Source organism: Aedes albopictus, chromosome 2, assembly GCF_035046485.1.
Source record: "Aedes albopictus strain Foshan chromosome 2, AalbF5, whole genome shotgun sequence".
NCBI lineage: Eukaryota > Metazoa > Arthropoda > Insecta > Diptera > Culicidae > Aedes > Aedes albopictus.
In genome coordinates, this window is record NC_085137.1 from 21433658 (window position 1) to 21458449 (window position 24792).

Below are 24792 nucleotides of genomic sequence, written 5' to 3' on the forward strand. Positions count from 1 at the left end.
TTTTGCCTCTACCCGGGCATGCAAGAAATTACAAAGGAAATTACAAAAACAACCTCTAGTGGTGCGAAATGCAGGAAGTAATTTTCCTAAAAAAAATATTTTGAAACCTAGTGACAAGCTTATTCAAAGATTCCACCATGAATCCCATAAGCAATTCTCCCAGTGATTTATCAAAAGTTTTTTTTATAATTTCTATTTCAGAAAATACTCAAAAAACATCTAGTTAGTGTTTGGATTTCTCCACGAAATGTAGGAACGCTTATATTATGAAACATTTTCTAAATTCTATTCATTATGTTATTATAATTATTTTTTTTTTTAATTTTTAAAGTTCTATAATTCATATTACATTTTTCCATGAAAAATAATCCTTTTTAATTTGAACAACAAGCTCTCAGTTTCATTAGTAGTTTTCACAAGAAAACCTTTCAAACAAATTCATAAATCACAACAAAATTTTAAATTTTCCGCAACCATTTCATTAACAAGAACATTTTCAAAAAATCTCACAAGTTGTGACCATTTGGGAACTACCATCTATACTGAAGTTGTGTCATGAGTATTGAGCATGACCATGAGCATGAGCATAGATGACCGCACAATTCGTAGTTGCTACTCCGTGATTGACCAGAGTAATCGAAATTGCACAAGGAACCAATGAATAGGGCTTAGGACTAGCTTACTATTCTCAATGTACACAGTTCGAGAGCTCTCAACTTTAATAGGGTCAATAACGGCGCCGGCAACGTCCTTACGGTCATCGAGGTTGGGAGGGAATGTTAGTAAGACAAACGTTGTTAAAAAGACCGCGAATCGCTGTATCTCCACGTTTGTCTCAGGAAGGAATTTTTTGTTAGTAGGGTAAGGTACATTGTCAGTCCGGGAGTCACCTAAGGTTGGTGATATGATTTGACAATGGATCAATATACACAAACCGCCGTTAACAACCGACCACTTTTCGACGCAAAAACTAGCCAAAAAGAAAATGCTATCGTGCGTCTCCACTCCACTAGGGAGCAGAAACCTTTAGTCTATTCCACACAGAAATACACTGAACGCGACTCACTTGTCAGCGCCCGGATTTTTTCGACCGGCTCCTGAAGTTGTGTCATGAGTATTTTCGAAAAATTATCTAATATTTTTTCCCAAATCCCAAAATACGATATTGTTGTTCCATAATGTATAATTAACATTTTTTTTTCAAAAAATCAGAAAAAGCTTATTACAGATATTTGATGAGAATACATTTCAAAATTATTAGAAATTCTTCTAAGGTCCATAAATTGCATGAATATAAATTTAATCGTGGATAACATATAGCAGAAACTTCTAAAAAATCTTTAATTATCTTTAATTAATCTATAATTTTACTCGATTCCTCGAAACATTATTCTTTGGATTCCTCTAGAAATTTCTGCACGTATTTCTCCTGGAATTCATCCAGAAGTTCCTCCTGGAATTCAAGAATTCATGGAGGAATTACAGAAGGATTCCAGGAAGAAGTTCAGGAGGTATTCTATGAGAAATTTCCATGGGAATTTCAGAATAAATTCTAAGAGGAATTCCAGGAAAAACTTCAGGTGGAATTCCTGGAGGAATAACAGGAGGAATCCCAGGAACAATTCCTGGAGGAATTCCTGGATTAATTTCAGGAGGAATTCCTGGAGCAATTCCTGGAGCAATTCCTGGAGGAGTTCCAGGAGGAATTTATTCCTGAAGGAATGCTAGGAGGAATTCCTGGAGGAACTCTAGTAGGAATTTCTGAAGAAATTCCAGGACGATTTCCTGGAGGAACTCTAGGAGGAATTCCGGAAGGAATTCCAGGAGGAAGTCCAGGAAAAATTCAAGTAAAATATGCAGAAGGAATGCCTGGAGGAATTCCAGGCCTGGAGAAATTCCAAGATGAAGTCCTCCAAGAATTCTTCCTTATATTCCGCCAAGAATTTCACCTGGAATTCCTCCAGAAATTTCTTCTGAAATTCATCCAGACATTCTTCCTGGAATTCCTACTGAAATCTTACTGGAACTCCTCCAAGAATTCCTGCTGGAATTCCTCCAGGAATTCATCCAGGAATTTCTCCCTGGTATTCCTTCAGGAATGCCTTCTGCAATCCCTTAAGGAATTTTTCTTGGAATCCATCCAGCAATTCCTCCGAGGATTCTTCCTGGAATTCCTCTCGGGATACCTCTAAGAATTCCATCAAGTTGTGTATAACAAGACTGTAAGTTATTTTATAGAAATTATGCGAAGCAATTTCCAAACTTAATACTTAAGAGATTCCAGCACAAGTTTTGTAAGAATTACTACAAGTATTCCGACATTTATGTTTGTTGGAAAGCTCAATCTCGGGCCAAAATCTCCTACAAAATTTAATTGTTGTATTCCTATTTGTGTAACGTTTATATTTAGAAGCCCACACAGTTCGCTCAGCTGATAAACGCGCAGCTAATCAGCAAACCCATGATGAGGGGTCTGCTGAGGAATTTAGTAATGGGAATTTCCTTGACATCCTGGACCTAAGATGTTTGACATAAAAATGCAAAATTATTGCAAATCGGCATTGAAACATATTGAATAAATTTGTCAAAAAAAAATAGTTGAAGTTCATGAACGGATTGAATTCAGATTAAACGAGGATTGGTGGATGACTGCTCCAGAATGGAACATTCCGTTACACAACGACTCTTCGGACCGGGGTAGGTGTGTCATATGCGGCTATATGCGACAGCAAGACAGCTCATTTCGAATTTTTTGATAAGGATGACATGTCTCGCAGAAATTGATGAATGAAATTTTAAAACTTTGACGCAAATGGCTATAAAAGTAAGCTCACCTGCCAAGGCCTCACCTCAATCAATATCACAGTCAGTGCCATAACCGATCGGACTCAATTTGAGGCGGCCGACAATGAAACAGTTCGCGCTACTGTTAGTCGTGTTTTGCGTTTTGAGCGCTCAGGTAGGTCAAGAAAGTTAGTGGTAGAACATCGTGTCAACGTGTGTTTTAATAACGTCTATTCGTGTTCAGGCAGCACCGGATCGCACTTCACGCATCATCAATGGACAAGTAGCGGCCAATCACCCATCCAATGCGTATATTGTTTATACGAGAGAAGACGGCTATGGATACTTCGGTGGCGGCACAATCATCTCTGATCGCCATATTCTGACGACTGCCTTGATTATTGACGGGTAATTTGGTATTAGAAGAATTCGCTCGTAATACAACATTGAAAACTTAACAGATTCTTCCAATGGGACGTCGGAATGGGAAGCAACATCCTGAGTATGCTTGGTTTTGTGACTTCTCGAACAGCCACAGCTCATCCGCAATACAACCCGGTTGACCGTGCTAACGACATCGGGGTTATCACCCTGCCGGTGTCCCTGGTCATCACCGCGAACGTGGCTCCGATTGCTCTTCCACCGCTGGACTCTGTCTACGGATACCCCTTCGAAAATGAACAGGGAACAATCGTGGGTTTTGGGTTCACCGATGCAGCTGGTAAGAATTTGTTTCTTAAGTACGCTCAATTTACTTCATCGCGAAGACTCACCACCGGATTTTTCCCCACTCTACCATAGCAACGGTCAAACCGAACTACCTGATGCGTGCCTACCAGCGAGTGACCAACGACATCGATTGCCAAATCTACCCAGTCACCGCGCCGAATCACTTCTGTGCCAAGGATATCGTGGAGGGCGGTAACCTGTGTAACGGAGACTTGGGAGCCGGGTTTATCACTGACGTGCATGGGCAGCAGACCATCACCGGGGTGGCTTCGATGATTATGGATCCTTGTGCCAATTCGCATCCGACGGCCTATACTCGTGTAGAGGCCTACCGAACCTGGATCAATACGGTCACCGGAGTCTGAGTGGCGAACAAGTGGTTCTGTGATCAGAATGCGTGAATAAATATGTTTTCTTCGCAATAACTATTTAGTTGCGTTAATTCAACTGCTACATTTTGATAATATGTATAATCTTTGATATGATGTCACCTACTCGATTTTTAGACTGAAAAGCGAATGTCAAGACAAATTAAAACAGTTGACTAACTTACGCAAAGTTTTTAGGTAAATTTAGTTAATTTTTCTTTTAATTATCTTCAAACATAAAAATCGAGAAACAGCTCTTAGTAAAGACTACTGATGGTCTTCCTCATACACAGACGCAGCTCGATCGGATCTAAGAACTGAGACGTGAAGTACCCTCTATTGGTTACACGTACGCTTCATGAGCAGATGGTGGTCAAGGGTTTGATTTTCAGTCCCGCCATTTACAATTTTTCCTTAGCTGGTCTTCCTCCCGAGAGCGGCTGACACTGACTCTCTTCTGAGGCCAAGGCTCTAATGGAACCGGATATACCGGATTTCTGTTAAAATGATTTATAGTTGGAGATTTTCTCACCAGATGGCGCTGTAGTATAATTGATTTGATTTGAAAGTTTATCTATCCAACCCAAGTCTGGTAATGTAATTATTTTTAATCCTTCTGAAGGCTACCGCTTCTGATTCGTATGGAGAAGGTCTTGGGTTCAATGCCGTCTCTTTTCACACACTTTGTATCTGTCTACCAACATTCTCTCTCTTCTCTTCTCTATATGTTCATAGCTTTTGCAAGCATCAGAAACAGATTGCAAAATCCGTTTCCCTTCCTTCCAACTTTCACAGCACAGCGTTAATCTATCATATAACGCCCACAAGTTATGTAACCACGCGGACTGTGCCGCATTACCTTCACAGTAATCAACACTCAATCTATCACGTCACGACTATCAATATGGTGAGACCTAAATCTCCCATCCTTCCTCTCTATCAAAAATGCCCTGCTCGTGCTGGTTGTGGGAACGTAGAGTGCTCTCGGTCTCTAGTAGCAGTAACCATCACACTTTTGAAATTCAATTCCATTTCCATGTCCTGATTGTAAGGACTTGGCCGGCGCCGTTTTTTATTCTTAATCACCTAACCTAATTTACAGCTCTATTGTCCACTAGGGCACTACGTGAGCGATTTCATTTGACAGCTGTACCTACAGTATTGTACAGAGCCTAGATGTATTCTTTTTTTTATACTTTATCGAACTGGTTGCCTTTCTGCTGCTTTCACTTTTCTACTCTACATGGTAGAATGATGAGCACAAGGATGATAAGTGGCCGTTGTTCCTTTCCAGTCCGATTGGGGGTCCATTATGAGTAGCAATTCGCCGATGTCCAGGTATCCGGGTCCGTTTGAGCCATGGGGCTCAGAAGAGGGTCAGTGTCAGCCGCTCTCGGTGAAGAGCAACTGACGAAAAATTGCATGTGCCGGGGCTGGGAATCAAACCCATGACCATCCGCATATGAAGCGAACGTGTGTCCAACTACGCCACGGGCCCCGGCTTAAAGGCCGGCGCCGTTGTTTATCAAAAATGTGTGAGCTGCTAAAATTGCGCTTTGAGAATAAGTGGAGTATAGTGGAGCTGTGAGTGAAATTCGTGCCAGCACCGATCTATTACGGATGTGCAGCCAATCATACAGCCAGTTTAAGCTATGCTAAGTTAAGCTAAGCTAAGTTTAATCATTCTAACATTTCTTATGAGGTGAAACAAACTACTGTTGGCGCCTTCAACAAATCTGTTCATAAACTATCCCAGTTAATTGTTTTATTCAAACAGACTAGAAGATGTTCTTAGAACCTCTATAAAACCAAAATAAAAGGTATTTGGTTTTATGATGGTTCTCAAAACCCTCTGACTAGTTGGTCATCAAATTCAAAATCAGAAATTACTACACTTATTATTCTTAAAGAAATTCTTTCAGGGTTATCACCCGAAACTTTACCCGAGGTTTCCTTCATCGATTTCTCACTGGATTCATTTGGGGGTTTCTTTCGCGATTTCTTTAAAATTTTCTCCAGAGTTATCGTCAACGATTACTGCGTCAACGATTACTGGATTCCTGAAGGAATTTGAATTCAGAGATTGATTCCGAGATGTTTTTATCGATTTCTCCTGGCATTTACCCGGGATTCATCCAAAATTTTTCTTCGGTATTCTGTCAAGGATCTCCCCAGCAGTTTTTACTGGAATTTCAGTAGGAATTTCTCCTGAGATTCTTTCATTGCTTTCATCCGGGACCCATTTAGGGATTGCTCCCGAGATTTCTCCAGGATTTTTCAGGGTTTATTCGTAAGATTCCATTGGAGATCATTGCGGTTTTCTCCCGGAATTCCTTCGAGGATTTCTTCCGGGATTCCTTCAGGGGTTTCTTTCGGGGCTCCTTCCGGCATTTCACAAGTTTTCTTCTGGTTTCGTTCTGGGATTCCTTCCGGCATTCTTTCATGGATTATTCTCGAGGAAGATTACTGGGTTTTCTCCCGAGTTTCCTTAAGATGTTTCTCCCGGGCTTTCTTCAGGGTTTCCTTCATTGATTCCACCCTGGAATGCACCCGTTGATTTAGCCATATTTTCTTCAGAGATTCCTCTCGTTTTTATTCGTTCTACTATAAAAGGTATTAATCTGTGGAAGACATTTCGAATTGAATTCCTGGAGGTTTTCCCAAAGGCATCCATGGAGAAATATCGGAAGAAATCCAAGGAAAGTATTATAACAAAATGTTCCCAAGCAACCCTCTAAGCACTATTATTCGCCATGCGTGTTAATATTGTGCTGTTATAAAGCTGACGTGCGCTATTTTGGCAGTGTAATAGCCGTATAGACCCAAGAGAGGAAATATAAAGCTAATGAGTACTTGGGGAGTTTTTTCTAAAACTTTCTTCCAGGAATTCCTATTCCTGGAATTCCTCTCGAGTTTCTCCAGGAATTCCTCCTGAAATTCTTCCTGGTATTCCTCCTGGAACTCATCCAGTAATTCCTCTTGGAGTTCCTCCAGGAATTCCTCCAGGAATTTCACCAGGAATTCCTTCCGGAATTCTTCCAGAAATTCATCCAGGAATTCCTCCTGGAATTCCAGGAGGAATCCCTCCAGTACTTCCTCTTGGAATTACTCCAATAATTGCTCTTGCAGTTACTCCAATAATTGCTCTTGAAATTTCTCCTGGAATTCCTCCAGGAATTCCTCCTGGAATTCCTCCTGGAATTCCTCCTGGAATTCCTCCTGGAATTCCTCCTGGAATTCCTCCTGGAATTCCTCCTGGAATTCCCCCTGGAATTCCTCCTGGAATTCCTCCTGGATTTCCTCCTGGAATTCGTCCAGGAATTCGTCCTGGAATTCCTCCTGGAATTCGTCCTGGAATTCCTCCTGGAATTCGTCCTGGAATTCCTCCTGGAATTCCTCCTGGAATTCGTCCTGGAATTCCTCCTGGAATTCGTCCTGGAATTCGTCCTGGAATTCCTCCTGGAATTCCTCCTGGAATTCCTCCAGGAATTCATATTGAAATTCCTCCTGGAATTCCTCCTGGAATTCCTCCTGGAATTCCTCCTGGAATTCCTCCTGGAATTCCTCCTGGAATTCCTCCTGGAATTCCTCCTGGAATTCCTCCTGGAATTCCTCCTGGAATACCTCCTGGAATTCCTCCTGGAATTCCTCCTGGAATTTTCCTGGAATTCCTCCTGGAAAACTCCTCCAGGCATTCCAGCAGGAACTCCTCTTGGAATTCATCCTGAAATTCCTCCAAGCATTCCTGCAGGAATGTCTCCTCGAATTCCTCCAGGAATTCCTCCTGGAATTCCTCCAGGAATTCCTCCTGGAATTTCTCCAGGAATTCCTCCTGGAAATCCAGGAATTCCTCCTGGATTTCCTCCTGGAATTCGTCCAGGAATTCCTCCTGGAATTCCTCCTGGAATTCCTCCTGGAATTCCTCCTGGAATTCCTCCTGGAATTTCTCCTGGAATTCCTCCTGGAATTCCTCCTGGAATTCCTCCTGGAATTCCTCCTGGAATTCCTCCTGGAATTCCTCCTGGAATTCCTCCTGGAATTCCTCCTGGAATTCCTCCTGGAATTCCTCCTGGAATTCCTCCTGGAATTCCTCCTGGAATTCCTCCTGGAATTCCTCCTGGAATTTCCTCCTGGAATTCCTCCTGGAATTCCTCCTGGAATTCCTCCTGGAATTCCTCCTGGAATTCCTCCTGGAATTCCTCCTGGAATTCCTCCTGGAATTCCTCCTGGAATTCCTCCTGGAATTCCTCCTGGAATTCCTCCTGGAATTCCTCCTGGAATTCCTCCTGGAATACCTCCTGGAATTCCTCCTGGAATACCTCCTGGAATTCCTCCTGGAATTCCTCCTGGAATTTTCCTGGAATTCCTCCTGGAAAACTCCTCCAGGCATTCCAGCAGGAACTCCTCTTGGAATTCATCCTGAAATTCCTCCAAGCATTCCTGCAGGAATTTCTCCTCGAATTCCTCCAGGAATTCCTGCTGGAATTCCTCCGGGAATTTCTCCAGGAATTCCTCCAGGAATACCTTCTGGAATACCTCCAGAAGTTCCTCCTAGAGTTTCTCCAGGAAATCTTCCAGGATATTCTCCAGGAATTCCTCCAGGAATTTCTCCAGGGTTTGTTCCTGGAATTCCTCCAGGAATTCATATTGAAATTCTTCCTGGCATTCCTCCTGGAATTCCTCAAGGAAATTTTTCAGGGATTCCACCAGAAATGTCTTCAAGGATTTCACCAAGAATTCGTCCAAAGATTCCACCAGGAATTCCTTCAAGAATTCCACCAATAATTCATTCAGGGATTCTACCTGGAATTCCGTCAGGGGTTCCAACTTAATTCCTCCAGGGATTTCAGCAGGGACTCCACCAGGAATTCTTCCAGATAATTCACCTAGAATTCCTCCAGAGATTCTACCAAGAATTTCTCTAGGAATTTATCCTGGATTTCCTAAAGGGATTCCACCAGGTTTGCTCAAGTATTCCACCAGGATTTCTCAAATATTCCACCAGATATTCCTGCAGGGTTTCCACCAGAATATTCTCCAGGGATTAGGCCAGATATTCCTCCAGAGATTTTACGAGGAATTCCAAGAACTCTTCAAAAACATATACCATGAATTCCCCAGGGATTTCACCAGGAATTCCTGAAGGGATTTACCCGGAAAGCCTCGAAGGATTCTACAAGAAATTCTTCCAGGGACTCCGCCAGGAGTTCCTCCAAGAATTCGTTCAAGAATTCCACTAAGGATTCTTACAGGAATTCCTTCAAGTAGTGCATAACAAGGCTGTAGGCAATTTTACGGAAATTAAGTATTCAAAGCATTTTTTAACTACTGAAGTGACTCCAATAGAAATTATGTAAAAGTTACATCACACATTCCGATATTAACGTTCGATGGAAAACTCAATCTCGAGCTAAAATCTCCCACAAAATGTCATTGTTACTTTCCTGTTTGTGTAACGTTTATATTAAGAATTCCTCCATACATGTGTCCAAAGATTTCAAGTTTCCTCTGAAGTTTCTTCTGATTTTATTTTCCAAATTCAATCCATGGATTCCTTCAGTTACAACTCCAGGAATTCGGCCTTGAAATCTACCAAGCTTTCTTACTATAACTCCTCCGGTGATTTTATTTTTCAGAAGTTCTTCCATAGACGTTCCATCAGATATTCACCATTGTACTGATTGAATGATTTTTTCAAGAATTTTCCTACAAATTTCTCAAGATTTTTTTTCTAGGAAATCTACCAAAGATTTCGCGAAAAAAATCAGATATTTTTCCAAGAATTTCTTAAGAAATTCCTCGTGAGATTTCTTCATGAATTTTTCATAGAATATTCGTGCAGAGAATTATTCAAAAATACAATCAGAGATTTTTACAGTAATTCTTCTAAAGATTCATCAGAAACTCCTTCATAGTTTCTCTAAGAAATTCGCGCTGGAATTCATTTTGAAATTCCTTTGAGGAGATATGTTTGTCTTAAAAGACTTATTCAAACTTGAGAAATTGTTTTAGGAAATTCAAATGTTCCATGGAGATGTTCGGAAATTCGTCTGAAAATTTCATTACAAATCCTACAGTGCATTGCATCGGAAATTCTTCACAAGGATTCTCCAAGAATTCTTTGAGAATTTCCTCAGTAATTTCTGCAGAAATCCTACAAGGATTTATTTTAGAAATTGTTCTTGCGATTCCATCAGAAATATCTCCTGGGATGGCTTACGAGATCCCTGCAGAATCGGTTCAGATATTCCCCCTGGGAGTTTAGAGAAGTTTTTTTTAGAAATTGCACAAACGCAACTGTGAAATCCCTGGAGTAGTGTCTCTTTGAAAATTCTAAGAAGAAATTATTCTTATTATTCAGAGTATCTGCTGAAGAAACACTTTAAGATACCTGCTCGATTCTCAGAAAAATCATAAGTAAGAGACCAATGGAGAAGCTCTGCAAGTAATTCCGGGAAAAATTCGTAGAGGAATTTCTGAAGGATTCTCTTACAAAATGTCTGCAGAAATCGCAGGCAAAGGTAGTGGTGAAGTTTTGCAGACACCCCTTGATGAATTTCTGAGGGATTGCTGAAGAATTTTCTGTAGGAATGCTTGGAAGAACTGTAAGAGACTTCCCAGAAATATTGTTTATACAATTTCTGAAGGCATTTTGTACACAAAAATCTTTATTTCTATTACCTGGAGAAATTTCTGAAAGAAATCCTGCATAACAATTCAACGATTCTGGAAGAATTCTTTAGAAAATCACTAAAAAGATAAAAATAAAAAAATTTAAGAAATCTTTGAAATAATTTCTCGTAGAACTGGAGTACTTACGGCAGGTATTCTTAGAAAAAATCTTGACAAATTTCTTTAAATAGAGTAATTTTTGCAGGAATTTTCGAGACAATTTTCGGAAATCAAAATTCTAAAAAAATCCCTGAAGATCTGAAAAAACCAAAGCAAAGCCTGGAGGAAAACATTTGGGAAATCTTCCAAAAAAATCTCTTGATAATTTCCTAGAGGAATTTCCAAATAAAATGCTCAAGAAACAATCCAGAATAAATGTAGTAATATCTGAAAAAAAACCTCTGGAAAAATTAAAAGAGTAATTCAGGAAAAAGTTTCTGAACATGTTGTGAATTTTGAATGGAAAATCTTAGAGGGATTTCTGAAAAAAAAACCCAATATTTGTGAAAAAATCTCCTGGAATTGCACCTTTTGAAAATGCAAGAGGAAACGTTTGAAGAAATATTTGGAGAAATTCCTAGCAGAATTTCTTGAGAAATTTCTAAAAAAAACATTCAGAGAAATATCTAAGAAAAACTTTGTAAAAATCCTATAATATTTCTAGAGGAATTCCTTCAGAAAAGTTTGAACAATTTAGAAAGAAGCAAGAAGCAGTGAAATTTATTCCAGAATGTAGGAAATCTGGAAGAATTTCCAGGAAAACCTCCTTCTTAAAAAGATTAAAAGATCATTCAGTCCAAATCTCAGGAGAACCTCTAAGCAAAATCGTCACAGAAACGTTTGTACAAGCTTCGGGAAAAATACTTGAAGAAACCCGGAAAACGTTCCAAAGTAATCCTGTGGGGAGCTCTGGCAGAATGCTCGGACAATCTGTAAGGGAAAACCCTGGAGGGAACCGTTTGTAAATCCCGAAGAAAAAACTCTGGAAATTTGTCGAAAATACCGAAATAAATACTAGGAAAATTTCGTAGTCGTAGATGGAAGGATTCCTGGTAGAAATTTAGAAAAGTGGGATAAAACTTAGAAGAGATTACTACAGAAATTACCAGAAGAATTCTAAATAAACCACCAGACAAAGCCGGGAGCGAGTTTCTTAATAAAGTTGTCATCCTTGCCAGAGTTCTTTGCACAGTTCGCAAGCTTGCTTCAGAATTTTATAATGGTATTTATGGCAAAATGCGTATCTACTAGGCGGTCAAAAACAAAAAGTCAAAATACTCAACCCTTAAATGAAAGATGTGCATATTTGAAGCATTTTTGTAGAACATTTCGATTTTCTATAAAAAAATCATGTAGATGTCAGGGCGTTTTTTGTAAAATGTTCCTTTTTTATGAAAATTCTCAAAAATATCATTTCGTAATATTTTCCGACTTTCGATTTTTTTATATTTAGTATATTTCAAGGCATTTTTGAAGAGTATTAGCTAGAGGTGCCTCGCAAAATACAAAAATTATGAAAAAAAAAATCAGACGTTGAAGGAATTTTACGAAAATATGATATTTTTGAGAATTTTCAAGAAAAAAAGTAATTTTCCAAAAATTGCCCTGGCAGAAGCTCCAAATGTTTTTGAACTAAAAGTTCTACAAAAATGCTTCAAATATGCATATCTCTAACTACCCAAGTAACATTTATTGTCAAAAAAACTTGAAGAGATTTTTTAAAACAATGTAAAAGGAATGACAACTTATAACAGTTCACAAAACCTCTTTAAGACTAATTGGTCAAAAAAAATGTTACTTGAGTACGTATTAGTTCTTTACATATAAACTCGTATGAAGACTTACCCGTCTGCTGGTTCGGCGTCGGTGGCAAAGGTCTCACTTTATCCGGTGGACATCGCCGGGTGACCATAACGGTCGCCGGCAGCGGAATGGCCGTGCCTCCATTAACCCCCGGTTTGGTGTACGGGACCGGCAGTTGTCTGGAAGAAAAAGGTAGAAACAAAAAATATGTGATGAGACACAAAGTATAATGATATTAAAATGCAATATTTGACCCCCTTGGTTCGTTATCGCTTTTAACTGCTGCTGCTGCCGTCGATATTTATTTTCGTCGACTCAATGCTGTCCAATAATTCGGAACAAGGGATTATGTTTCGGTTGTGGATCGATTCGAAAGTCAAAAGCACCCAATCGGTATCAGTAATATCATGAAATTAAATCTCTTTTAAAATTTATGAAAATTGACTTCTCCTTTTCCATTCGGAACATTCGACACCTACGCACGCATGGTCATTCGGTCGACCACCTCCCAACAATGCTGCTGACAGAACGTCGCCGTGGCCGTTAAGTCACCTTTCGTCTTCCCTATCTCTTCCCAACGAACGAGCGTCTTCAAACGACCAGAAGTCATGGAGCAATGTTGTCAGACGAGATGGGTCGTCGTTCAAAACTATGTTAATTTAAACATGCTCGCTCATACCACCACCCCTTCAAGTTGGAGCCCTGCAACTATTTCGCTACCGAAGGAGTATGGTGGTAAAAGGGGGACCCAGCTACGACGAATAGGTCATCACATTTACATAATCTCGTTTGGAGAATGTTTAATTTTCCCGTAAAACCGTTCGACCTCGCACGGTTTGGTTTCTGACTTTGTCGGTGTGGTGACCGGCAAAACAAGCGAAGATGTGAGAGAATCGGTATAAATGCATCCTCTTTCTTCTCTGTTATATATTTAATTTTCTAACTTGTACCTTTTGTTTTCTGTCCTCTGTCTTCTGTCTTCTGTCTTCTGTCTTCTGTCTTCTGTCTTCTATCTTCTGTCTTCTGTCTTCTGTCGTCTGTCTTCATTTTTCCATACAGCTTGCGTTTTACCTAATTCGCTCCTATCTTGTCGCGAGACGCAAAGGAAAAAGTGACAACCGAAGACGACGCTGACAGGGCGCCGCCACCGCCGATGCACTTTCGAACCGTTACAATGCTCGACGCGCGATAGGGAAACCATCTCGCCAGTCAACAACAACATTAGAGATGTGTTTAAAATGCAATACGCATCGAGTTGATGTCTAGCTGACATGAACGTCGCCAGTAGTAGGGAACAGTAGGCCGCACCAAACAATTCCTATGCACTGCTAGCTATTGCGTGTGTGTGGATCAAGGTAGGCGGCGCCGTTCAACGAAGAAGGTACCCTAATTTCCATGGGATCCAGACGAACCCCCCAAGAGTCGAACACCGATTGTGTGGTAATGGATACCAGCCAGCAGGGCTGACCCAAATGCATTCCAGAGTGCCAGGCAGGCAATAGACAAAGAGAGAGGGAACTCGGTTTTAATCCAAATGTAAATTCCGAAAATTGGAATTTACATTTGGTCGAAGCAATGAAGTTGCCATCCTGGAAAACGTGTGCAGACTTTCTTGGGCACCTATTTGCTGGCAAAACAACACTACATAGTAGAGGTACCGAATTCGATTGCATCTCTTCTCTATGCAGTCGCATGGATTGCATAGAGTTACACTGCACCGCAGCTGGTTCGACTAGATATGAATTATTAATGGCGGAGAAATGTTACAACCCCGGCAGAAGAGGGCTAGGCCGGATCAAAAGAGTGTACTTCGGATAAATTGCTGCAATTGCGCCCTTTGTTGGGGATCGGATGTATGCAGTTGGTAAATTGCGCCAAAAGCCATCCGCAATGAGTGGTGGAACAATAATGGATAGAAATCCCTCCAGATGTACCTACGTACGCAATTTGACAACAAAAGGTGCGGATTGTTGGCTCAAAAGCGCATATAATTAAACCCTGGGGGATGGGCTGCTTTACCTGACACAGCTTTCGCAAGCGACAACAGGCGCACCTGATGCGCATTGTGTTCCAATGGGGAATTATTAATAGACTCGTGTTCCTGTGTTTCGTAAACGGAGCTTTGTAAAAGTATGAGATTATTGATGCAATAATGTTGAATATTAAAATGCCTTGGATGCATATTTTGAAAAAAAAACAAATCAATCACCGTCGGCACCATCACAGTCTCATATAGTATATTCAGCATAGTTGTTGTTAAAATAATTTTACACGTTGGTAACTTAAAATAATAATTGTTAGAGCCATTAGTATTAGGCTTTTTTGGCTTTTATGTGTTTAAAGAAGAAGGGGGTTGATGTCAGAGGAAAAAAAACCTGATTAATCCACCTAGCACCTGGTGATGGTGCCTTTCTCGTGCCTTCGAAACCCATTTAAACAAAACTCGTGACATGATGATGAATATCGCATTTTCAAACGTGTAACAAAAATCTATTTCGTGGAAATCATATTGTTTATCTGGCTTTTGATGTTTGGGCCTGAAAATCTTAAAAAAAGCCGAGATCTTGAATTTTCAGCCGTCATATTGGATTTATCGCCGCCATCATGGATATTCTGGTCGCCATTTTTGGTCTCCGAACATCTTACCCATACCAAATATATCCATGTTGCATGGTTTTGGGGTCTAAAACACCATTAAACAGACGCCATCTTAAATTGTGAGCCGCCATCTTGGACTTTGGACCACCATCTTGGATATTGTGGTCGCCAGTTTTGGACTCCGGACTACCAAATATAACCATATTGCATGGTTTTAGAGCCTAAAATACAATTAATGGCGACTGTCATCCTAAATTTGGAGTCGCCATCTTGGATATTCTAGCCTACTAGAGCCCAAAACACCATTAAACAGTCGCCATCTTGAATTTGGAGTGGCCATCTTGAATTTTATACCGCCATCTTGGTTGCCATTTTTAAGCTCCAGACATCTTCCCCATTCCAAATATATTATATTGCATGGTTTTAGAGCCTAAAACACCATTAAACACACGCCACCTTGAATTTAGATCTTGCATTTTAGACCGCCATCTTGGATATTCTGGTCGCCTATTTGGACTCCGGACATCTTTCCTATACCAAATATACCCATATTACATGGGTTTAGAAGCCAAAACACCATTAAACAGCCACCATCTTGAATTTGGAGCCGCCATTTTGGATTTTAGACCGCCATCTTGGATATTCTGATCGCCATTTTTTAACTCCGGACACCTTCCTCATACCAAATATACCCATATTGCATGGTTTTAGGGCCTAAAACTCCGTTAAACACACGCTATCTTGCATTTTAAGCCGCCATCTTGGATTTTAGACCGCCATATTGGATATTCTGGTCGCCATTTTGGGACTCCAGACATCATTCCTATACCAAATATACCCATATTGCATGGTTTTAGAACCCAAAACACCATTAAACAGCCGCCATCTTGAATTTGGAGCCGTCATCTTGGATTTTAGACCGTCATTTTGTGTATTCTGGTCACCAGTTTTGGACGCCGGACATCTTCCCCATACAAAATATACCCATATTGCATGGTTTTAGGGCCTTAAACTCCGTTAAACACACGCTATCTTGCATTTTAAGCCGCCATCTTGGATTTTTAGACCGCCATATTGGATATTCTGGTCGCCATTTTTGGACTCCAGACATCATTACTATACCAAATATACCCATATTGCATGGTTTTAGAACCCAAAACACCATTAAACAGCCGCCATCTTGAATTTGGAGCCGTCATCTTGGATTTTAGACCGTCATTTTGTGTATTCTGGTCACCAGTTTTGGACGCCGGACATCTTCCCCTTACCAAATGTACCCATATTGCATGGTTTTAAAACCTGAATCTCTATTAAAACAACCGCCATCATGAGTTTTGAGCCGCCGTCTTGAATTTTGGGCCGATATCATGGAATTTATGGTCCCCTGTGTTGATTTCCACACAAAATTTGTCAACCATGCTAAAGGTTACAAAAATCGCCGCAGTTTGATGAGTCGCATGATGGATCTTGGTTCAGTTTCATATACGACCAGTTGTACCAGTGCTGGTCAAGATCACTGAAATGGTCATTGCTCCAGAACGCCTTGACCGATCCGAACCATTTTTAATAGCAAACAATGCGGTAAAATTCCGGTTCGATTTAAATTATAATACGAAATATCGACCAATGGAAAGTGCCTCGAAAGCGACCTTCGTTGTACACATACATACATACATACATACATTCAAACATACATACATACATACATACATGGATACATACATACATACATACATACATACATACATACATACATACATCATCTCAATTCGTCGAACAGAGTTGATTTGTATATGTGACTTGACCCTCCGAGCCTTTCTATCGAAAATTCGTTTTTGAGTGAACATATAGCCTTTCAGTATGCTTTGGTGTACGAGAAAGGCAAACATGATTTTACATGTGAGTAGTCAATGGTTTATGAACTGCTTTTTAAGCATTTTGCAGCCCACCAAAAAACTTTAATATCTTTTTTTTTCTCATAAAATGCCTAACGAAACAAAGCTTTTTTTTGCAGTTTGTAGTAACTGTGGTCACACACACTTAATACTGAGATCGGTTATGCCAATAACAGGAAAGCATGCTTACCACAACAGTGAGCACCATTTCTAAAGGAATTCCTAAAAAATTCTTCTAAGGTATCTATGTGAAAGAATCCCTCGAGAAACCTTAATGAATACCTATTCGAAGCACTGGAGAAATTCTTGGTAAAATTCTAGTTGATATTCCAGAGAAGAGTTCGCGGAGAAATAACAGGACGAAACTTTACAATGACTCCTGAAAGAATCTTGTTATTAATTTCTGACTTAACCTCTACATGAGTTCCCGGACAAATTACAGCAAAACCTCGTTTTATGCACTTTTAATTTATGCACCTTTTTCATGGCCTGTATAAAAAGAGGGAAAGCTACTCAGAATCAATATTGTGTATAGGAATATTTAATAATGACGGGAACTATTGCCACGGCGGCCAGGAGGTGTTTATAGGGGAGAGCAAGGGAAGGTTACACGGGCGTTACAGGGGGTCCCAAGAGGTTTCAGCGGTGCACCAGGAGATCTCCGGAGGGTTTCCGGGGGTCTGAGGGGTTTTTTTTTTTAAAGAATTGCAGCGTTTCAGAGGATTTTCGGACGGGTTTTGTAAGCGTTACAAGAACTTTTTCGGGGGTTTTCGAAGGTCTCACGTGCGTTACACGGGGTTCGAGTGGGTCTTAAGGGAGTTTCGGAACATTTTCGGCGGGAGTCAGAGACCTTACACAGGCGTACTCGGTGGTTTCTTAGATGCGTTATATGGGGTCCGAGAGGGTTTCAGGGGGATCTTAGAGGCATTTCAGGAAATTTTCGGGGGTTTCGAAGCCTCACAGGTGCGTTACATGGGTTCCGAGAAGGTAGGAGATATAGGAGGCACTTCACAGAGCATTTTTGGCAGAATTCAGAGGCGTTACGGAGGAGTTTACGGATATTTCGGACCGTCACAGGTGCGTTACATGGGGTTCGTGGGGGTTTCAGGGGACTTCCTAACAAACATTTTAGCTGTACAAGAATGGAACTAACCACTCTTAAGCAAACTTTAGATTAAGAAGCTGTTATTCAGCTAGTTCTATTTCTTGGGGACATTTCAGGAACTTTCAGGGAATTTTTGGCGAGATGAAGAGGCGTTACGAAGGCGTTACGGAGGAGTTCTCGGGGGTTTCGTACCATCTCAGGTGCGTTACATGGGGTATGAGGGGGTTTCAGAGGGATCTTAGAGGAATTTCAGGAAGTTTCAGCGGATTTTTAGAGACCCCATCACTATATCTTCAATACGCCCCTGAAATACCCTTTGATTTAAAGGTGTTCTTGAAATCCCCTGATACGACCCTGACCTAAAATGCCTCGAAACGACGCCTGAATCCTCAGTAATCCCATTGAAACGCCCTTGAAATCATCATAATCAATTTGAAATACCTTTGAAATCCCTTTTGCACCATAAACCTCCTGAAACGCACCTGAAAACTCCCTTAACGCTTCTGAAATGCTATCAAACGCCTCAAAACCTCTAAGAACGTCCTTAACATATTTCAGAAGCATACTGAAAATATCTTAAATGACTCTAAAATTCCTTGAAACGCCCCTCAAACCCCTTGCAACGCCCTTTAAAGATCCCTTAAATTGCACTTAAAGCCCCTTGAAACGTCCCTGGAACCCCCTTAATACTATTAAAATGCCCCAGAATATCCCGTAATTTCATTAAAACGCCAACAAATCTTATCAGATCAGCCCTTAAAAGGCTCGTCAATCCCTCTGAAACAACCCCTTAAAACGCCCCTGAAGTCCCTTGGAACCCCCTTTTTTGGGATCTTAGGGTACTTTCTGGAAACCCTCTTAGCCCTACCTTAAATGTCAAGGAGCAAGACTTGTTCTCGCGAACTTGATTCCCTCATTGAAGACCAAACTTAATGTATACAAGTGTATGTACATTTCCTTGTTTTTATGCCTGTTTTTTAAATTTATGCTGTTCCAGCCATGTGCATAAAAAGAGATTCCAGTGTTTTTGAGTAATTTCTGAAGGGACCCCCACTGCAATCTGCGTTCATAGACTTCAAAAAAAAATTAGGAAACAATTCCTAGGAAATCCCAGTAGAATTCAGCTTTAGAAGTTCTAGCATGTATTCCAGGAGTATTCTCAACTAGAAATTCAAAGAGATTTCCTGCAGGAATTCCAAAAAAAAAACAAAACAGAAATTTCTTTTACAATACCAAGAATTATTCCTGTAGGAGTACCACTAGGGAGTACAGGAGGAATTGCACTCCTGCAGAAATTCCCTGAGATAAGTTGTTCGATTAGGTTCTGGCGAAATAACTGAAGACATTCGTAGAACTTTTGTTTATTAAATCCCAAGAGATTTCTCCGGAGTTATCTCTGGATTGGTCCTAAAAAGATAACTCATGGACGAATCAACGGAGTAGGATTTACCTAAGAATTCCCTACAAAAACTTCTGTATACATCCCTAACGGAGTAATAGAAAATCCTGGGAAAAGTCCTGCAGGAATACCAGCAAAAATTTCTGAAGGAATCCCAGCAGGAGTTTCTTAAAAAATCTCAAGAACAAATTGTGGAGTTACCACAGGAAGAATGTCTCCAAAAATTCTTAGGAACATATCTGAATGAAATCTTACAAAAAAAAAAATTCAAGGAAACATTTCCCGAGAAATTCCCAGATGAATCGCAGCAAAAATTTAAGAGGAATCCCACAATGAAATCTGCAACTCCTGAAGCAATCCCAGCCAGAAACCTGTCGCATAAATCTCAGCATAAATTCATGTAACACTTCCGGTTAGGACGAGATTCAGTTAACAAAGTTTATTTGACCAAAACATTTGACCGTTTTCAAACGTCTCGCGAGATTAATTACGTAATTAATATACGACACCGAAACAGGCCAGTGCACAAAAGTGGCGCCAAGGGAGGGGTTTTTGCCAATTTCGGCAAAAGGCGGAGGGGCGCCTAGTGTTTGAAGCGTCGGTAATGGGAGGGGGGTTGGTTGTGCACGGGCTTGCACCGAAATACATCAACTGTATTATATTGATTCTGAATTGTTCAAAAAAGGCAGACAAAATCGGGTCCCCACTGTAGTAAGTAAGCGCGAGGAAATAAGTAAACAAGTGAGAAAGTGACTTAAAGAGTCAGTTAGTGAGTGAGTTTGTGAGATAGTGAGTAAGTAGATTGGTAAGTTTGTGAGATGGTGATATAGTGAGTTAACAAGTTAATGAGTGTGTGAGTAAACCTGTTACTGAGTAAGTGGGTAAATGTGTAAGCAAAGGAGTGATTTAGACTTACTCGCTACAAGCAAATTAGTGTGAGTGTTGTAGTGAGTCAATAACATAATAGGTGAGTGAGCGAGTGAGTTAGGAAACTAGTTAGTGAGTGAGCCTGATAGTGAGTTGCAATAAAATTGAATGTGTGAATAAATGAATGAGTAAGTTAGTGAGTTATATAATGAGTTAGTGGGTTAGTGAATTATATTTGAGTTTTTATTATCTGCGATGTTGAGGACATAAACTCACTGCATCAAATACGCTGAACGTTTGTGGTATTAAGTTTCAGTGAGTTGAAGTGTAAATTTATGAGATGAGTGAGATGAGAAGTGAGTGAAGAGTGAGTTAGTTAACTAGAGAGTGAGAGAGTAAACTTGTTATCGAGTTAGCGAGTGAACGGGTGAGTAAATGAGTGAGCCAATTAGTGAGCATTTGCACACCCACTCTAGCACATATCAGTTAACTTGCTTATCAACTTACTCATTCGAAAAATCTTGTATTAACCCACTCATTCCGTTTAATTACTAATTCATATTATCTGGTACTTATTTATTCACCAATTTACATATCAACTCATTTAAAAACCCAGTCTCGCACTTATCAATTTACTCGTCTATAACAAAATCGGATTATCCCAATCACTTCTCAGCTCACTCACTGACCAACTCTTACTCATCAGTTCTCACTCATCAATTCACTTAGAATTTTTATCTAAATCCCATCGACCAATAATTATCGATTTTTTTTTCTTACACATCGCCTAACACCCCATGGCCAATTTGATGTCAATTACTTATTTACAAATTAACTTTCATATCATGTGAAAAATATTGTTGAAGAGCTACGTTTTCCTTAAAATAATAAGATTGAATAATTGTCCCTCGAACTCCATTTCCGCCACAGTGTAACAAAGAAAACTTTCTCTGTGGTTGTGGAATACGATGCATCGTATGATGAACTAAGATGAAGAAACTGTTTGCAATTTACCGAAAGGAAAAAGCAATTCGTCATTTTAATAATAGAGCAGCGTTTGCTGCATTCTGCAGCAGTGAAATCCAATTTTGAAGTGCCACAGAGCTTTTGGGGGTGTGACTTGATGATCAATTCAATAATTTAATCTGGCAAAGTTAAATTTTAACAGTGATGAAGAACGATTCGGCTAGCTGCTGCTTTGGTACGGTTGCCTTCGGCATATTTAAAACGAGAAAAAATATTAACAACTTCAGCGGAGTGAAATCGAAACGTAAAATTTTGCGTAATAATTTGATTTCCAATGCTATAGTGGCTGGTTATTGATAGTCTACATCTATTTGATTCCATCTATTGAGTTATTGGCAAAGGTAAGTTGAAATATCGATAATTGGCTTCTTTAGCGGTGTTGAGATAATTCCATATTCTGAATCTGCATACGAAACTGAGCCAAAATCCAAATTTTCATGAATTTTGGTGCCCGGGAGCCTATTTTAAAATCAGTTTGAAGTTTGTATGGGAGCGATTTGTCTAATCACCCCTCGTCGCATTTTGTACTGAGTGGAGCTGTCAAACAGTTACCCAGCTGTCAAAAGGTGATTTCAAAAAATCTCTTTGAAATTGATTTTAGGTACCAAAATAAAGTTCTAAAAATCTGAAAAAAATCATGGTGGCTCAGAAAAAGGTGCTCTTTCGTATTAACTCAAAAAATCGATACATTTTTCCTAATTTAAAACCCCAATTATTGGCTTTTTTCCATCTGATATGATGAGAATTAGCGCATGACGAAGTAAATTTCTACGCTATATAGGCTCCTTACTGTTCCAATATCGGAAATCTTTTAGAACAACCTCCAACGAAGGATTATTGCAGAAAAGACCTCCTCCCCTTATTGTAACTCAAAGAAGCTCCACCACACAACGACAATGTTGGTGGCAGAGGTGAGCGCAAAATAATGCAACATATGTCCAATCACGTTTCAGCAGTTAACACGTCCGTCCGCTCCGCTGAGGACAGACGGCCCGGCCACCACATAAATAAAGTGGAACCGACGACGGTGACAGACAGGTATGATGATGATGACCGACTCCCAACTCCAAGTGACAGACTTGACAGACAGACAAACGCTGTACAAGAAGAGGATGAGCAGCATCTTTCTTTTTATGGTGCCACTTGACCCGATGACACATGCCGCTGCCGGAGGAAAAATGCAAACTTGAAAGACACGGCCGGAACGTGCCTCGAATGTCCCCCACATGACCAAGTCACGACAGATGACAGAGTTGGAGGGACCCTAGAAAGAAGGTCAATGAGCTGCTCACAAAACGGTCCGGAGGGTGATGGCACCTGGCAGGGCTGGTGGCGATTTTTGGAGTTGGTGCTTAATACCACACTATAAATGAATGCAAAATGGTCATGCAAAATAAACATTGTGTTTTCTTGATTTTATATGTCTTCCAAATTTTAGGCCTTTTGTTTGATAGTTTCTTTTTCAAAGTTAAATATTGAGTGACCATTGCCGGTACTAGCCCTGTAACACGCTCTCTTGCAGCTGAAAAAATCTGAGAAAGATGAATATTAAGGCAACCTCTTGGGTGCAAAAGGCTGCTCTTCCAATTAACAGTTTCACCTCCATGTGTAAATAGGACTAATGCAGAAGAACTTCACAAACCTGCGCGAAATATGCAAATGAGGCTTCGAAGCTGATTTATCCTCACGAAGCTTAGACCAACCCACCACCACGGTCCATCTGACACATTAAATTAATTTGATTAGCGAGCTGGCTGTGAGGGCTAACGAGCAAACAGCCTCCCCCTTGGACCTCATCCGCATCCCATTCACCTAATCTGGCAGGCAGGGCGTTTTGTGCAATGAGCATCTCTCATGTCCATATATCGATTTCCATTTCGCTCGAATTCAGCGGTTTATCTTATCGCTCGATCGCGCGCGCTCAGCATATGCACATCTTGGACTGCTGTACCTAGCTGCAGCCACAGCATCAATAACATCGCGAAATGGTGTGGCACATGGCATGCAAAATTAATGCTAAAGCGATAAGAAATGTAGCCAGCCAACATGCAGCTCAGCCACAGCAGCTGGCGATGGTCGTGGGTCGATCGACTCGTCGATTTGGTGCAGCAGCAGAGTGCAGTGTTCGGGTGTGGGGTCCAGAGGAAAAGGCAAACAAATCAATTTTTCACTTTCTGCTATAGCATCCTACCTAACTTTACGTGTTGGTATCGTTAGGTTTTGGCTTCTGGAATCGAAGGCGAGAAGGTATCTCGGTATAGTTGGTTAAAAATAGCCAAACGGTTGATTAAGCGAAGTTTGTTTGATGGAGATTGGTCGAAAATGACACACAATATTTTGATTCTGAAGAAACAGTATGGTGAAAATGGTTGTGGAGAAATAACGTAAGCATCTTTGCACTTAATAATAGATTCTCTGGGAGACTTAGATTAACACTCCAAAAAATACCATGATAAAAAAAAAGCTTTACGCGGGATAGGGTGTTTTACCATTGCACTTTTTATTGGAACACGACTAGAAAATTATATCAAGTTTATATCATATTGTGTTATGATGTGATAATACAGTGATAGACATTCGTTTAGCCGAGGCCAAAAAATTTTCAAAAAAGTATCAGGAAACTCATACAGAAGATTTTATGATAAAACTTTTTTATCGTAATGATAGAATATCTAGTACTGTTTTAAAAAAATGTGATACATCACACTTACATATACACAGAAACAAAAACGAGGGTAGAAACTCTCAAAATGTCATTTTTTGCCTAGACATTCGTTTAGCCGAATTGTACAATTTTAATAATTCCATAATAAAAAACTAACAAATTTCGAAAAATATTCAACAAAACCATTTTGTATGGCGTCCTGCATTATAGATCGGCTTGTAAATCATGAATTTGATTGTTTTCGGAAGTGTTGCCATATTAATTTTACATGCATCTCATATAAATATGTCATAATATTGTAAATGTTTTCAAATTGAGATTTGATGTAGTTGTTTTTATCGGAAGTGTTTCAAAAGAATCTAATGAAAGTTTCATGACGAGTGCAGGTTCAAAATTTACGAAAATCAATGATTTTAACAGAAAAAAATAATGCAAACCATCAAAAAATCACGTTCTTCTTCTTCTTCTTTATGGCTCTACGTCCACACTGGGACTTGGCCTGCCTCGCTTCAGCTTAGTGTTCTTTGAGCACTTCCACAGTTATTAACTGAAGGGCTTTCTTTGCCTGCCATTGCATGAATTTGTATATTGTGAGGCAAGTACAATGATACACTATGTCCAGGGTGTCGAGAAAATTTTCCCGACCGGAACGGGAATCGAACCTGCCGTCTCCGGATTGGCTAGGCTAAGAGAAGAAAACACGTATTTAAGTATTGTTTTGATGAAATATGATGGTTTCCCTTGCCTAGATCACAGCGTTTACTACTATTACGTCTTCTAATAGCTCCCAATATCTTCTAGACTGTATTGTGACTGAAATAACATACCTTGGATGGCTCACATTTCGAGAAATGGAACCGAAAGTATTCAAATTTCTAGCA

The 24792-nt window shown here is 40.1% G+C and overlaps 2 protein-coding genes across 2 annotated transcripts in view; one reads left to right on the plus strand and one right to left on the minus strand.

Moving 5' to 3' along the window:
• The window catches only part of LOC109429600 (protein sickie), a gene marked incomplete in the record, with an annotated part of 611771 nt that overhangs the window by 281073 nt on the left and 305906 nt on the right, over positions 1–24792 (minus strand). The window contains 1 exon segment of the mRNA XM_062849286.1: positions 12399–12535. Coding sequence (XP_062705270.1) covers positions 12399–12535 — 137 coding nt within the window.
• LOC109429608 (inactive CLIP domain-containing serine protease A8-like) lies at positions 2801–4063 on the plus strand. The gene is made up of 4 exons (XM_019705601.3): positions 2801–2959; positions 3029–3192; positions 3246–3505; positions 3586–4063. Exons 1-4 carry the CDS (start codon positions 2909–2911, stop codon positions 3876–3878), a joined length of 768 nt encoding a protein of 255 aa, XP_019561146.3. The 5' UTR covers positions 2801–2908; the 3' UTR covers positions 3879–4063.